The sequence below is a fragment of the Poeciliopsis prolifica genome, unplaced genomic scaffold (genome assembly GCF_027474105.1).
Source record: "Poeciliopsis prolifica strain line A6 unplaced genomic scaffold, Auburn_PproV2 SCAFFOLD012, whole genome shotgun sequence".
NCBI lineage: Eukaryota > Metazoa > Chordata > Actinopteri > Cyprinodontiformes > Poeciliidae > Poeciliopsis > Poeciliopsis prolifica.
The window spans coordinates 4,679,327-4,695,522 of NW_026562387.1; the positions used below are offsets into that span (position 1 = coordinate 4,679,327).

Consider the following 16,196-nt stretch of genomic DNA (forward strand, 5'->3'; position numbering starts at 1 on the left):
TCAAAGAAAGGGCTTCATCTGGGCTGGAATTTGGAGGCATCTCGAGAACTGTAAGGGAGATTTTCCCTGGGGGGAGAAGGAGGGTGAAAAGACGACCGTGATTTTTGAGTGGAGAGGAAAAGCAGACCTTTTCTGTAACTGCTGCATTTAGATTTAGGTAATAATATCATCTGATATCTAAGTGCCAAGAAGCAGACAGTTTATTCTAACTTTGGGAACGTCTCTGTCTGTATATCCAATGAATAAATAAACTAATTATAATTTTATTCAGCTGTGGTGGGCATGATTCAGTGCTAATAAAATTCTTTACTTTATCTCACTTAAGATTTCTAGGAGCAAATTGTGAATGGATCCCGGTTGAATGAATGCTTCAGGTCATGTACTGTATTTCTGCTGCAGACATTCATTATTTCAACATGGTTAGGGTGACATCTGCTGGGGGGAAAGAGCATTGGTAGCTGGTTGTTCAGTGGAGAAATATCCCATTTTAAATAACAAAATATGGACATGACCTGAAACAGGTCTACATTTAGAATGAAAATGTCTGCAATTGCTATATACGCCAAAGAATGTGGCTTCCTTGCCCTTTTATTCCACATTCTTTTGCGCAACAACCACAGCAGACAGGTGACATAGGAAGTTATCTCGCATTTACAGGAAAACTGACAACATAGCAAATTTATGAGAATACCACACAGAGTTCCTAAAGTTGTGAAAATAATCAAGTGTTCACCAATCAAGAGTTCTCTAAAGATTAATAAAATGTTCATTGACAGTTCAACTTGGTCGGAGCTATCAAGGAATGTTCTCCAATGGCCTGCATAAAGTTTATCTGCAACCTCCATGGCTTAGCCTTCAGAGAATCTTAAAAAGAATGTTTCCTAAAGTTTATGTGAAGGTACCAACGTTCTGCAATGTACCCAGAAAACATTCCCTAACAGTTTCCTGAACATTATCCACAGCTTTTACCATGGAACCAAAACAATCCCAGAACGTTTCCTGTAAACTACAACCTTCTCAATGTGGCCCTGAGAGAGAGTTTCCTAATGGTTCAGTGTAGGATATCTGCAGCTTTTACACTAAAACATTGGATGAAACTTATGGAATGAGTCCTTGGGGTTCCCTGAAGATCATTAGTAACTTTCGTGGGAACTTTTTCTAAAGGATTACTGAAGGCCTATTAATACCAAAAATTCAGGAAATATTCCTTAAAAATTGATCTACAATGTTCACAATGTAAATCACTGGAAATCATCCCTAAAGCTTTGAATATGAATGTTAAAGAATGTCCAAGGAGTTTTGTTTCCCAATGAAAGTGTTTCCTAACCTTTTCAACATTATTTAAAGTTGTCTGAAAGTCATCCTCAATTTTCTGAAATCTGCTGGGGAATGTTTTCAAATCGTTCACAACAACTCCACCAATGGCTTTTTGCAACCTTTTAATAATAAAAATTCTTGTGGAGGAGAAATTTCAGCGTTAAAACCAAAAACATAAAACTGGATAACATTAAAACAGTAGGTACTGTTTTTTTCTTCACCAGTGTATTGTTTTTGTAAGCTATAATTTATTAGTTCACTGGTCGAGCACATCTAAAGAAGAGCTGGGAATAATTATAAGCTTGGTAAACAAATGTGATCACAAAGTTCGGCGAGAGAGGAGTAGTGACTTCATTCTGCCACAGGGAGGCAGTATGTCTCTGAAATGTGTGTCGACTGGCGGAACGAAAAAGAAGAAGAATTACCCGGAAGTCTTCTTGCAGTTTTAGGAGGCAGGTATGAAATCTGTTCAATGGAAAGCACAGTTCTTCACGTTGTTAGAGCTCTTTACTAAGCTGAATTCAGTCGGTTTATGAACGGCGCCTTGTCGTTAAAAAACCTTGTAGAGTAGGTTCATAAAATAGATTTTAAACCTGGTCGGTAGTAGCAGTAGCATTACGCTAGCTCAACCTGAGGAGGGATTTCGCGAAAAATGTCTTTTTTGCCTTATGTTGCTTATGGAGAATTCGTCTCTTCGTTTTCAGTGCTTCTGAATATACTCAACTACTTAGCACTCTTTGTTATTTGATTCGGCTTCGTTTATTGCAACGTTCTCCAAGAGAGAGGGTCATTTCTAGATGTTTCGTACCCCTGTTCATAGAAGTTGAGGAGTCTGTTTTGTGATCACTAAGCATTAAACTCTATTTCTTATGTTTTTGCTTTTTTGTTCTTGTTTTTGGTCACGTTTCATTTTTAAATTTTAATGTTACGGTAACATATCCAGAGTAAGTAGGAGATGTCATTTTCCTGCTGTTTATTTTATCAAAGAAAAAACATGTAACCTAAAGTCATGTTGCACCAATGACTGCAACAGATGACGTCATTTTTTGATAGCGAGCAGAATTTATGGTTGAGGTCAACAGACAGGCAGGGTGGCTTGAAAGGCTATTTTCCTGGGGAAAAAAGCATTTGATTGCATTCTATTATCTTTTCAGGTGACATCATTCTGACATTATGTTTCACTTCTATTTGTATTTGACAGTAAATCTGAAGTATAAACTTAACTGAAAGTTAAGGCAGGTGTGAGTTATTCGGAGGTCTTTGTGGACCAACCTTGTCGTTTTTTTTTTGTCGCCTTCTGTCCATCAAGGAAATGGAGAAAAATGAAGACTCATCCAAAAGCAACAGCAGCAGAACGCTGCTTGTCCGCCACTTGCCGGCTGAGCTCAATACGGACGAGAAAGAAGACCTCCTGACGTATTTTGGTGCAGAGTCGGTTCGAGTCTTTTCAAACCGGGGACGTTTGGTAGGTTTTTTTTTGACTCCATTGCATCCTAAAATCTGACTTTTACTTCCTTGATTAATTTATTTATTCATCCTTCTTAACAGAAACATGCAGCTTTTGCGACATTTAAAAGTGAGAATATGGCAGCAAAAGTGAGTGTCTTGTGTCCAAAAGCCACAAAATATTTTTTTCTTTGCATATAAAGATATAACTATGTTTTCTATGAGTTTGTGTTGCAAAATGGTAATCTCCCTCCCATCCTATTTCTTGTAGGCCCTCAGTAGGCTCCATCAGTTACAGATTCTGGACCAGACCCTCATTGTGGAGTTTGCACGAGGCCAAGATAATTCAACAGTTTTAAAGGACCCCCCAGTGTCAGATGGGTATGTTTTTCTGTAGTACATCACTCTCGCTTTCCTATTCAACATATTTTTTCCACTTTTAATTGTTGCACTGATTTCATTTGTGTAGACTCTCATAAGTTTTGGGTTTAAGCTCTTCTCTTTTCCACACAGTCATGTCAAAGAAAAGCAGAAGACACAAGAATTCAAACAGCCAAAAATCCCAATCATAGAGACTGGCGTTTCTCCTAAACTCGGGTAAGAATGACAACATGACGTAAACAAAAGGGTTACTGAATTATTTTTGAGTTTCGATCACATTTTATGAGCTATAAAAGAAACTACATACTAGATGTTTTAGGGGCCCCCCCTTACATGGAGTTTGTAAAGCCTGCACTCTCCCCTCAAATCGACCGCGGACACTTCAGTGTGCTCGCATGACGTGATCCTTAACAGTTGTCAAGGCGTCATCAGTTCGCTCTGCAGAAACCGCCTGCAGGCGAGCTGACAGTGAACCTGGAAGAGAATCTGAGAGGCATATTTGGGAGCTGTCAGACACCTTGTGTCCAATTAGGTAGCTGGGCTGCCACTGAACTCCTGACAGGCAGCCTGGCCTGTCAGTTGACGGGACCAGGTGCTCTTTGATACCGTTCGCTACAGCAACAGCACGCTTTCTCGTTGTTGCAACTTTTATCTTAAGCCAACTTCCAATTTTTAAACGTTAACATGAACTGTATACGCAACCTAAGCAAATCCAAAGAACATCTCAAAATGTGTTTTGCAAAAGCAGGAGGCAAATGTTCCCCTTAAGAGTAATACTCACAAGATATAATTACTTAAAGGCTAAAAACAACCATTATTTTTTTGTCTCTAACTATATAACCACTGTTGAAATTTTGATCCCAGTTCGAATTGAGACGAGACTCAACCATACCCACTTACACATCAAAGCATGTGTTTCTTAGTGTTGCTTCATCTACAAAAAATTGCATCATTGTCTTTGTTGATGCATTGGCAGACCCAGAAGGCAACAAATGATCCGGAAGGAAAAAAAAAACAGGAAAGAAAATCAGATTTTTGTCCTGATTCAACCTTCTAGTCACTGTTTAGAACCAAGTAGTTGATCTCTGATTGGTGGGTGACTCGTTATGCTTGGTGTTCACGTTCCCTCTCCTCTTTTTGAACCCTTTAGGATGAGATTTCATTCAAATCCCACGCTGAAATATTTATACCCACCGCCATCCAACGGCGTTCTCACAAACATAACGCATGCCCTCATCGCTGTGCCAAAGTTTTATGTCCAAGTGAGTAAACACCACCTCTCCTCTGTTCCCTTTATTTTTCATCCAACAGCATAATATGCAAATGTGGAGAATCTCCATGGTTTGTGTTGCATTATATTCCTTTCTGGATTCTGTGTTTTCCAAGAAATGTGACCGAAACAAAAAGCATGCAGTCTTCAGATTCTGATTGTGAAATAGAAACAAGAACCAGGAATAAGTGTGCCCAAGGTTTCTGAGCACCGTCCAAGCTCTTAAGGATCAAACGGCAAGCGTTTGGCTTTTAAAACCCAATTCGGGGGAGCAAGTATTAATAATAAAATGTAAGTGGGAAGCATGAGTTATGGGTTTAGCATTTCCCTGGGAGCCGAGCTGCATCCCGTGTTGGCGTCTAGGTGGTGCTAGTGCGCCAGCCGAGCGGCTCTGCTGCACCTCAGGTATCTCTCTTCTGCTTCAATTCCACCTTGATCCTCATATTTGTATGCAGAAGTCGGCCGGTCTGTTTTACATACGGAGCCTGCGTTCCAGGCTGCCTGTTTGGGGAGCCGCAGTGTGTTTATGCAACCGGCTTGTGTTAGGATTCCTCACACACACACGCACGCACGCACACACACGCATTCTGCTGTCCCTGTTCTAAATGCGTGCATATTTCACATCGAAACAGGTGCTTCATTTGATGAACAAGATGAATCTGCCGTGCCCATTTGGTCCTGTCACAGCAAGACCACCCATGGTAAGATTCCAGATGTGGTTCCTGAATACAGAATTGGTATAACTGGTCATACTGGGTCTCGCAAAAGCACTGAAACACTTTGAACTCACCAGTTTGAGACAACTTCCATAAAATATATATATATATATATATATATCCGTCCAAGCAGATATATTGTCTATCTCCACTTCTTCCTCTGAATCTTACATCATGACACAATTTTCCCTTTGATCCTCACAAATGTGATATATTTAGGGATGGGCAATATGGCTGTAAAGTTTTATCACAATATTTTGTGGACTGTTGCAATAACAGTGAAAGCGACTATAAGAATGACTTATTACTTCTGTTTTTGGTCATTGTTAGACTCGTGTAATTAGTGTCAACGCATTAATTTAGATTATTTAATTACATAGGTTTAGCACATAAAAACAATTTATAAAATTTGTATTTTTTTACATACAAAAGTGCCAGACAGAACCATATATTCACTTGTTTCTGGAATGCCAATAAATCTGATGCACAAGTGATATCTGCTGACATCACATGGATGACAAAGCCGCCTCTGTTGACTCAGAGGGAGTTAATTTGTTCTTTAGAAAATGATCTCATTGGATGCTGGAAAATATTGTCTTTGTGTGCAAGTTTTGCTCAAATAAGTTGGCCTTTTTTTGTATCTACTCAAGCCTAAAATAACATTGAGATGCTAAATATGTTGCAGCAGCATAGACACTCCCAGCGCTAATTTCAACGTCCACAAAAGTATTTTTTTAAAGAAGTTGTATAAATGATCAAGGGATCCTGAAACACTTGAATGCCGAAAGGCTATATTAGCATTTGTGCCAATCTGATGGTTGAATAGCCTAAAAAATAAATGAAAACTACAGATCTTTACTTGTGAGCTCATATTCAACAGTTTAGCAGCAAAAGGGGTTTCCTGACTTGAAAATGTTGCGTATTTTGTCGATACACACTTTTTGATTAATTCATTAGCTCTTGCAATTAACTTGACTAAAAATTTGAATCGAGTCCCACCGCAACCTTTGATGCATGATTTGTTTTTTGTTTGTTGCAGTTCGAGCTCTTGCCTCCTGCTCCACCCTTCCCCATGCCTCCTCCTCCACCCACTGACTACCCACCTTTACCAGAGGAGGATATGCGGAGGTCCAGCGAGGAAGAGTCGGAATATGAAAGCGGGGATGAAGAAGATAAAGAGAGGTGAGGAGAGGATGCAGGCATCGAATCAATATTCATAGCTGTTATTTCATTGTGTGTTTAGATGTTGTGTTTTTTTTGTACATGCTAGTCATTTTTTTTTACCCCCCTTCCTCCCCTTGTTTTATTTGAGGATCGCACGTTTGATGGGTCTGGTCAACCAAGCATGCAAGAGGCCCCTGAGACCAAAAACAGCTTCAAAAAGGAAGAAGCCCAAGATCAAGGACCTGCTCTACGCTCCGAAACCAGACTCTCAGAGGTACGCAGCAAGCACTCAAGCATGTCACAGTCCTCAAACATGATTTATCTGGATACCGTATTCATGGCTCAGTTAAAGCACAGGGCAAATAATAAAAAAAAAACCCTCCAGACGATCCGTCTTCCTCCTGGAGACGGCCCCGTGTGGCTCAGCGACTTGTCCTTGTTCCACATTCTCACACACCTGCACACCGCCTCCCTCATGAACAGAGCGCAGAGGCTGCTTTCCGAACTATAAATACATCTCCTGGCCACTTGTTTATCCGACTGTGGAACATCTCAGCTTTAGCAAAACACAAAAAATGGCTAAACCAACCATACATCATCCAGGTTTGCTGTACATTCAGTTTTCTCTCTGTTTCTCTGTGATCCTATTGGTCTCAGTGGTCCGGTGCTGCAGGCCTCCGACGTGTTTGAGAACCCGAACCCCGCCGGGCCCAGAAAAATCGAGTTCCACATTTCGGTGCCAGAGGCGGCAGCCGGCGCGGAGGGAAGCGGCCTCGCCAAAACCGATGTCGAAGTCGAAGGTAGGACTTTTTGACCCCCGAGCTTCACATGGATTAAAAAAACCCCAACAAACCCACTGATTATGGTTGGAATTAACAGGAAAATAAACTTTGGTGACCTAGAGTGAAATTCAATATCCAGAGAGATTGAGTTTACTTTTATAACCAGGGAATTCACTTCATTAAAGCGGCTTCAGGTTGGAAGTCCTTGCATTTACCCTGAAATGAGACTGGTGAATTATTTATAGTTGTAGAAATGAGTGTGCAGTTCTAAAGGACAAACAGAGCAGAGAATGAAGAGGAGGTGGTTGGGGAAAAGTACAGTGGCTTGAAAATGTTTTTAAAGGGTGCGGTGTTATGTAAAGTTGACATTTATTTTAACTTTACATCACCATAGAATGTTATTTCCTCAGCAAAAACATAGCTGGAGTGTTGCTTTGATTCTTTCGTGCATGTTTAAGAAATTCAGCTGTGCAAAACGCCATGGTGGATGTAGCAACGCTTTTGGGAAGTTCGTCGTCTGAGTTTCCAAGCTTCTGAGTTGCCTCCACCACGGCTCCCCAGCTCAACTCCTTCAGACTAGCCAGCAGCAAATTAGCAAACACTTGCTGGAGCTGCGCAGCAGCTGAGCTCCTTGTACAAGCTACTTCTCAGTGCAGTGCAGCTAAAATGTTATTAAAGTGTTAACAGAGGAGCGATGTTGTGATGACTTTCTGAAGGCAGAGTTTCTTAAAGAGACAGAGGCCCACTTTCAAGACCTTGAATAACATAATCAAATGTCTTTTAAGTCCCATGTGATATATACAACTGAAGGTAGAGCAATTACTTGATTATGCTACAAACTAGCACTGTGTAAAAATAAATTCATAATACTGCCTCTTTTACCCTATAACTATTGTATGATAGCCACAAACTCCAGGTTATTTTATTGAGTTTTTAATGAAAGGTGAATAACATGATTGACTAAGAACTCTAGTCAACTAAATCTAGAAATTATTGATAATTTGAATAATGCACAGCAGCCCTGTTTAAACTCAGTACTGTGCTTTAACTGTCTCAGTTTGGTGAGTAACAATGCTCACAGCCTGGAGAAACTCAGGCTGTGTCAGATGTATGAGATGCACACATACATCTCATCTGTCTTGCAGATCGCTTCTCTTGCTCGAGTCAAAAGCTCAAAAAGGCTCTGGCCTCTCATCAGTGGAAGAGAGACAGAGCAAGGCTCCAGCTTCTCTTCCGTGTTTTTTGTTTTTTTTTATCACAACGAGCCAAGAGATGATTTGTCAGGCCTGTTGACACAAGTTCAAGCCCCGACTAGAAGTGGAGTCGGAGCCCAGTGTTACACGGCAGCGCTTCAAAGCAGAAAGTTGCAGCAGAAAGGCTTTTTTTTAAGCTATTATCTGCGTGAACAAACGTCTATGAGGACACAGTCTGAGCCTCCTGTCATCTCCGGGGTTCCCTGCTTCTTTATCTCCCCTCTCCTTGGCTTCAGCTTCACTCCTGAAAAAGTAAAACAGATCTCAAAGTCGTGTACAAAGGATTTCCTAGAGGCAGGGGAAAGATAAACTCTGACAGGTGGCTTTTTTTTCGTCTTCTTGGATTAGTCTTGTTTTGGCGAGCGGGGCGAGGGAGTTCTGATAAACAAGCTGTTTAAATAAAAAAAGGGGGAGGTGGGCGACCGATAAGGAGGACTGTAAGTTCGGAAACGGCGATCTAGTGTTTATCAGAAAAGCTCCACGGCATTCTGCGCCTCGACACTCGCGCACATACATCTCATTGATATGACAAACCATTTTTCCTCCCTTTCTGCGGATTTGGAAAGGCTCACTGCTCTTTTCCATCGACAGCGCATTCACGTACTGCTGAAAAGATTTATCCCCGCTACCTTCATTCAAGAAAAACAAACAAACAAACAAAAAAGCTATTTCTTTCAGTTTTCCAATTGTTAATTTCTCACTCTTTAAACCACAGCGGGTAAAGGAATTATTTGTTTGCAAACTGATTGCCACAGTTACTCACATTTTTTGCTGCTTTAACATTATCTAGCATGTTGTCGATGCACTACAACCATTCATCATACTGTGATAAAATATGTGATGTTACAAATGGACGTTAGTGAGCATTTGGGTCATGAAGGATACACCTTTATGACCCAAACGCATTACGTGCAGGTGAGAAATAAATTCTATTGTTGGGAAAAAAATACAGAATAGAATTGAATGTCCTTTATTTATTCATAAGGGGGAATTGTTTATTTGTTGAAAAGCTAGTCCATCCAAAGTGTTAAATATTAGTACAAATATAGCCATAAGTGATGTAACATTTCTAAAAAAAAAGCAAACATAAGTGTGACATTGTAGATAATTCTAATATGACTAAATATGAAATCAATACATAAAACAAAATGGCTCAAACTTTAATTACTAGGACTATTGAAACAATTTTGTTCACGTTGAGATGCGTCAAGTCCCTCTTAAATTAAGACAAGCGTATCCCTGGTGAACCAGGGTGCAGGTGTTAAACCTCAAAAGGGTTTTCCTAAACCTATCAATTTTCATAAACATGATTCATATTTATTTAGCAATAAAATAACTGAAGTACTATCACTTATACCTACTTTGTCCACAAGCAATCATTTTGACTGCAGTGAATTTTGCTCTGTTCTTTCTCAGTTTTCCTGCCCAGGCAAAATTAAAATAGGTGATAGTTTTTAATAGTTCAAGTAGTCAGAATAATATAATCTTGCTTTCTTTCTGCAGGTGACGCGCACAGTGCAGTGGGTGCAGACACAGCGTGATGTTGACTGATAATCACTCTTTGTCACTGTCTGAAAATATGGAACCGATTGACGGGGTTTTCCTCTCTTAGCAGATGAGAGCAAGAGCGGCCCCAGCAGCAGCTCTCAGGAAGCGACGGAGGCCGAAGGTTTTGGGAAGCTCTACCCCAGCGCCCAGACCAAGCAGCAGAAGGACGAGCGCAGCGACGACGAAGAGGACCTGGTGTCAGACGTCATCTCCAGGAAGGAGCTAGAGAAAGGCCGGCTGTCCAGAGACGGTAAGGAGTTAGAGTAATCCAAGCAAGGTTGTCACATTATGGATGCAAACTTTGTTGTGCAGGTGACACCACACGTTTACATGCAGTTAATAAAAAAGACAGATTTTCCTGTGACTTTTTTCAGTTTTTTTCTGAAATAAAATATTGTAAAAATCAGACCAAACTTCTCTTGCTTTTGGTTGCCACAATATTAAGAGAAATAATATGTCAGAGATTTACTTATTGGTTTTGCCAAGATCAGAAGTTTACATACATTGCCTGCTATTTAGTAGCTTTTCATTTGAACTGTATGACTTAAGTCAAACATTTGTAGGTTTCCATCGTCAATCTTCGCAACAGTTTGCTGGAGTTCTGGTTTGAGTATTTTCCTCTCGAAAGACCAACTTGTGTCCAAACTTTAACTTCCTGTCTGATGTCTTTAAATGTCGCTTCAACATGTTCTTTTCTCATGTTGCCGTCTATTTTATAAAGTGCACCAGTCCCTCCTGCAGCAAGCAGCCCCACAACTAAGACTGTTGCAATAACACATTTTACTTTCCAATAAATTGTCCCCATTGTTGTTGCGACAAACGATAATATCGTTGTCTTCTTCCTTGCTGATTGGCTTTTCAGCCCATGGCGTGTTCTGCCAACATTCCCATTGTCTCTGTACTTGCCTATAATTATTTGAGCAAACGAACGCGACACCTTCAAGCATCTGGAAATTCCTCCCCACCATGAACCAGACTTCCTAACAGATACAGTCGTATATTCTTCTGTTGAATTGCAAAAACGTGGAAACACAGCGCAGTGAGTTTAATTTTTTAACTCATCACAACACCATTGACGAGAGACAAAGAACAAAATTCTATAAAGTCAACAAACATTAAAACACCTTGGAGGGACGCGCTTCGACTCGAGTACGTGCTCCCAATGACAACATTCCTCCTTTCATGTAGGTATTGCGGAACAGCTGTAACGCTCTAATTTCCTCCTCGCACACTTCTGTTGTGAGGTGATGCAACAAGCGCAGGATGCCGTAGTTCGTTTGAAATGCATATTAGGATAAGCCGGGAGTTATTCTGATAGACGTCGCGGCTAAACAAAAAGAGAAATGATTTGCAAACTGTGGGAAAGTCAAACCTGAAACCAGAGACGAGATGAATCCCTCAGTGAAGGAGGAGCTGCTGGTGAAAGTTTAACAGCAGCTTGAACTTTTTTTTACCCCCAAGATCTCAGGGTTTTATTTGCATTTGATGCAAGATGCTTATTGTGAACGTCATTTAACAACCGATGAGTACAAATCGACAAAGCGTCGCCTGTGCTGAAACATTGTGTTTGGGAAAACATTTCCAGAAAGGTGACGAATGAAATCAAATCAAACCTCCAATGGATTCCGGAGCACAGAAATGGCTCTCTGTACCTGTGTTTCTTTGTTGTTGTTTTTTTTTTTTTCTTTTTTATTCATCTCGCATCAATTTCTCTTCTCCTTCTCCCCCCTCTTTTTAAAACAGAGATAAAAAGGATGTCTGTTTTTAAAAATTATGAAGCCGGCGAGCCGACCTGCAGACTGTACGTGAAAAACATCGCAAAGCAGGTGGAGGAGAAGGTAGGTCCAGCTGTTGCACGTGACCCACTTTCATCCATCCTTCCTGATCCGTTTCTTGTTTTGTTTTTTTGTCCCAAACACTCACCTGTATCAGCGCAAGATTCTGTCTTCAACTTTCACACTATTAACATATTAAAACTGCAAATCTGAGTCTGTTTCATGTGGAGTAACACATAACTTAAAGCGGATGAATAAGGATTGATGTAGTTACAGATACAAATCTGAAAAGTATGGCCTGCTTCTTTATTAATTGTTGTTTTTAATGTGGCAAAATGACAAAAAGATGTGCAAAGAAACGTGATATTTTCATTAATTATCTTTAATGTTTCCCAGGACATGAGGTACATCTATGGACGATACATTAACCCGTCGTCAGAAGCCGAGAGAAACATGTACGTAAACAGAAATCTTGCTTAACATCGAGTGGCATTTTTTCTCCTGTTTTGGGGCTATTTTTGGCCCCGGCAATTATTCCGCTCTTCCCAAGAGCCTCCAGTAATTTGTGCTGACTGTGCCTTTCATTTTTTAATAAGTATCCACACTAATACTGAGATCATGAGGGACATTAAGATGCTGGTGCATCAGCACTCCCTCAAATAGGCTTGGGCCAGACTCCTGTGAGAAACAGGAAAGAGAGAATCTCTGCCTGGGGCTCCGGCTGGCCTTTACCCACCTGTGGCTTCAACTTCACTGTATATTTTTTTTCATATGGAGAACAAACATGGCAATAAATAAATCATTAAACAATTACTGACAAGTGTAACCACGTTTTGTAATCTTTCCAAAAAAAAAAAAGAAAATATCTGAATTACATTATTTACTAACAGTTTCGTTGTTCCTTTGTTACTGTCCTTGGTTAAACAATTTAAAATTTGGCTCTTTACATGGACTCTGATTGGCTGAACTGCACAGCTAGTTAGCCTGCATATTGCATCATAGCTCTGTCTTTTAATTTGGGAGAGCACAGTCTGCAGCCATCATCTATTCTGACAGAAATGATCCAAGATCTGATGCTTACTGAAGCAGATGGGCCACAGTGTTGCTGCCGACTGCTTATTTTATCGAAGGTTGTTGTCATCTGTGCTGTCCAGGATTTACTGAAGTGGGGATGTGTTTTATGAACTGCTTCCAGAGGAAAAAAAAAAGGCTTTACGGGCACATGCCCATCAGCGGCAGATCCTGCCCTGAATGCTAAATAAACTTTTAAAGCCTCCTGTTGCTCGTCTTCGGCAAAAATCAATTGTCGGGATTTAGAGCCCGCAGGTCGTCGGGCTTTGCCGACCCATTCGGTTTTATGTGCTCACAGGAGCAGATAACATTTCCCCGTGTCACGCCCAACGGAGCGCGGTGCAACCTTTGAGCCGGACGGGCCACGAGCGTACAGCCATAATGATGTGTTCCCGCTTTTTCTTCGCTCCCCAGGTTCGACGTCGTGTTAATGAAGGAGGGGCGGATGAAAGGGCAGGCCTTCATAGGACTCCCTAACGAGCGCAGCGCCGAAAAAGCCCTGCGGGAAACCAACGGCTTCGTTCTCCACGACAAACCCCTGGTCGTTGTATCCTTTTATTCTTGCTGAATGAAACGAGAACAAGGCTTTTAAAAGGAGGGTAACCGCAGACTTTGTTGGGGTTTAATTAATTTTTGTTGTGAAGGCACCCAGACATGCCAAGATGTAAAGTTGTGTTTGGTGTGAAAAATGTTTGTTTGGAGTCCAAATCAGCACCTTTTTCCAACATCACCGATTGAAAAAATAAGCAAGCCAGAACACATTTCACCTGTGACTAAAGTAAAAAGAAAACCGTTAATCGTAGGAAGGATGTGTATCAAAGCGACACAGGGAACAGGTGAAGTAGTTTCGGTTTATTAAGTGAACCCTCCCCTCCACAGATGTTTTGTTGGCTGTGCCCCTCAGTGCTTTCAGGAGGATGAGGACTAATTTCTGGCAGCTTTGAACCACCACCTGCTCTTCCTTCTTTCTCGAAGCTAATTATGCATCAACTTTTGAACCTGTCACAGGGAGCAAGGCTTCTGATTTTGACGCCGTTTTAATGTGCATTTCGCAGCGAGTTAGCTTGAAGACAGCATTGTCATGTGCTCGGCTTAGAATTTAACATCTGGATCTGGATCGGTAGCATGGCTGACATTGGTCCTCATTACCTATGAGGTCCATATAGGTATATGTAAAGTAAGGAACTGGTGGACTTGCATAAAGTAGCGCATAAAACGACAAGCTCTGCAATATTTATTTTTTAAAGATATATTTACATATTCTTTATCTAAATTGCCTGAGCTGATTTTGTGTAGGGCTATGACAAAACAGGGGCTGAATACATGTTTGTGTTGGTCTGTCACAATCATCCCCCATAAAATACTTTGTCGTTGTGCTGCGACAAAATGTGACAGGCTTCAAAAAGTCTGAATTTTTGCATAATTTACGTTTTAGCTGAAATTGGGAATTAGCATAATTGCTGTTTCAGTATAAATTCCATTTTAGCGTAAATCTGGATTCAGCCTAAATTCCATGTTAGCATAAATTCTGTTTCAGAAGAAAATTTATTGTTAGCAGAAATTCCACATTCAGTTCATATTAGCATAAGTTACATTTTAGAATAAATTCTGCTTGTTAGCTTGAAGTTCATAGAAATAGAGTGCAAAAAGAAAAAAACGTATCAGAAAGTCAGGGCCGGTTTGCTTTGCTGCTGAATTTGTTTAAAGAAAGCACAAGCAGTGAACCTGTATAAATTCATAGCTTGTTAAAGGCTTGCCCTGCAACTAACCACTCAGTCTGCTAGAAAAAAAAATCAACCTTCCTGATGTTTTGGCAGATTAAAGCAGGAGGTTTATCATCGGTAAAAGTCCTTTGATAAATCCCATCCACGCTTTTTATTTAACCTATCATCGAGGTGGCAGCTTTAAAACTCTGTGCTATTTTCGAAGCTGTCGCAGCTCAACCGAGGCAGTTAAACAAAAACAAAAAAAGCCCAAAATGCGTCCAGTCTCTTATAAGGTCAGTTTTGGCCAGTGGTTTGCTGACCTTCCGAGGAAACAGCTGCGACCTTTTCTCAAAATTTAATTTACACGAGGCAGAGAGCGTGGCTAGGAAAAAACGCTCAGAGCCGCATCGCGCAGAGCTTCAGCTAGAACCTGACGAGTTCTGTGTCCCGTACGAAAAACAGATCTGCTCCTGGACAGCCACAGCTGGGTAGGCTTAGAAACCAAGGTGGCTTTCCAAATGTAACTCTAAATGCACATTTGTCGAAGCAGAAAGAGACATTCACTTCTGAAAACCTCCAAAGCACCTTAACTATAAAACTCCCAGCAATTCGCTAGATCCGCAAGACCCAAACCAGTCAGCACAGACGGCAAGAAGGGCCCAAAGCAGCGGTGAAACCAGCAGGTGAGAAAACTCCCCAAAGCCTTTCAACTCTTATTTTGTTCTTTTTCTCCGAAGAACAATTTCTCACATATCCCCATTATGCACCCATTCGTTTGTGTAGCACAAAAAATGTCATTGAAATACTTACAGTTGTGTTTGCACTTTATCTATTTAAGATACCAAGGCTGGAAAAACCATTTGTATCCTTATGTCGGCATATCCTTTGGAGGAGCAAAACCTCAGCCTTTTAGTTATAGTCACTATCATAAAGATAAAGCTTGAAACTTGTCTTGTAGTTCGCCGAGTATTGTTTTTTTTTTTTCTTGCTTTTTTGTTTGTTTATGCCTACTGATTATTTTTCCTTGTTTGACAGAATAGGTGCTGGTCTTCAGAAGCTGTCTCCTTCTTTTCTCACATTAATAAATAAAACTATTTTCCTCAGAATGTCTGCTGTCATGTTTTTTTTTTTTTTTTTTTCCTTCTGATTACCGCCTCAGACACACATCTCAGCCAAAAGCATCATTAGTCCCAAAACTTAAAGTCTTGTCAGGCGAGTAAGTACAGAGTGGGGAAAAGGTATATGAGATCTAAACGGGGCTCAGCGGCAGATGGTAGGCTGTCAAAACAGTGGGAAAAAAAGAAAGAGAAAAGAAAAGCACTCCCGAATAGAAGGCAAGCAAAACAAGCAGACTGCAGTCTGTTTGGAAATTGTTGGGACTTGAAAAGCTTTCCTCTCCAGCCCTTGGCCCCATTTCTCTGATTACAGAGCACAGCTTTGGACAAATAAAACCACAGGTGTGCCGTTTCTTGCAAATGCATTCATACCGGTTGAAATTTGTCATATTTCGACACTTGTTGACCTCCAACTGCGATGTGATTCAATTAGGGCTTTATGTCTGCAATTATGTGCACTAGCTTGTGCAAAAGTGTGACGTTGAAGGACTTTTCAGAACCGCGTCTCTCAGACAGATTGGACGGAGGGGATCGATGAACGTGAGCTTTTCAAGTCTTGACGCAGATCCTGAACTGGTTCAGGTCTGAACTGTGACTAAACCATTGAAACACATTCATTACCTTGCCTTGAGCTAATTTGTTTTACGTTTAT

General features: G+C 40.8%; 1 protein-coding gene across 3 annotated transcripts; it reads left to right on the plus strand.

Annotated features, from left to right (window-relative positions):
* Positions 1 to 1,701: 1,701 nt before the first annotated feature.
* On the plus strand, positions 1,702 to 15,529 carry rnpc3 (RNA-binding region (RNP1, RRM) containing 3). Of its 3 annotated transcripts, none has more exons than XM_055037911.1 (16): positions 1,702 to 1,773; positions 2,627 to 2,782; positions 2,866 to 2,913; positions 3,035 to 3,144; positions 3,277 to 3,360; positions 4,295 to 4,406; positions 5,047 to 5,115; positions 6,170 to 6,312; positions 6,443 to 6,568; positions 6,952 to 7,094; positions 9,942 to 10,127; positions 11,621 to 11,715; positions 12,049 to 12,107; positions 13,138 to 13,270; positions 15,035 to 15,112; positions 15,268 to 15,529. In XM_055037911.1, the coding sequence occupies exons 2-15, from the start codon at positions 2,630 to 2,632 to the stop codon at positions 15,101 to 15,103; spliced, it is 1,530 nt and encodes a 509-aa protein (XP_054893886.1). In that variant the 5' UTR covers positions 1,702 to 1,773; positions 2,627 to 2,629; the 3' UTR covers positions 15,104 to 15,112; positions 15,268 to 15,529. The 3 variants fall into 3 exon arrangements, with proteins under 3 accessions (XP_054893886.1, XP_054893888.1, XP_054893889.1); XM_055037913.1 differs by having other exon boundaries at positions 9,945 to 10,127; XM_055037914.1 differs by lacking the exon at positions 5,047 to 5,115.
* Positions 15,530 to 16,196: the final 667 nt, after the last annotated feature.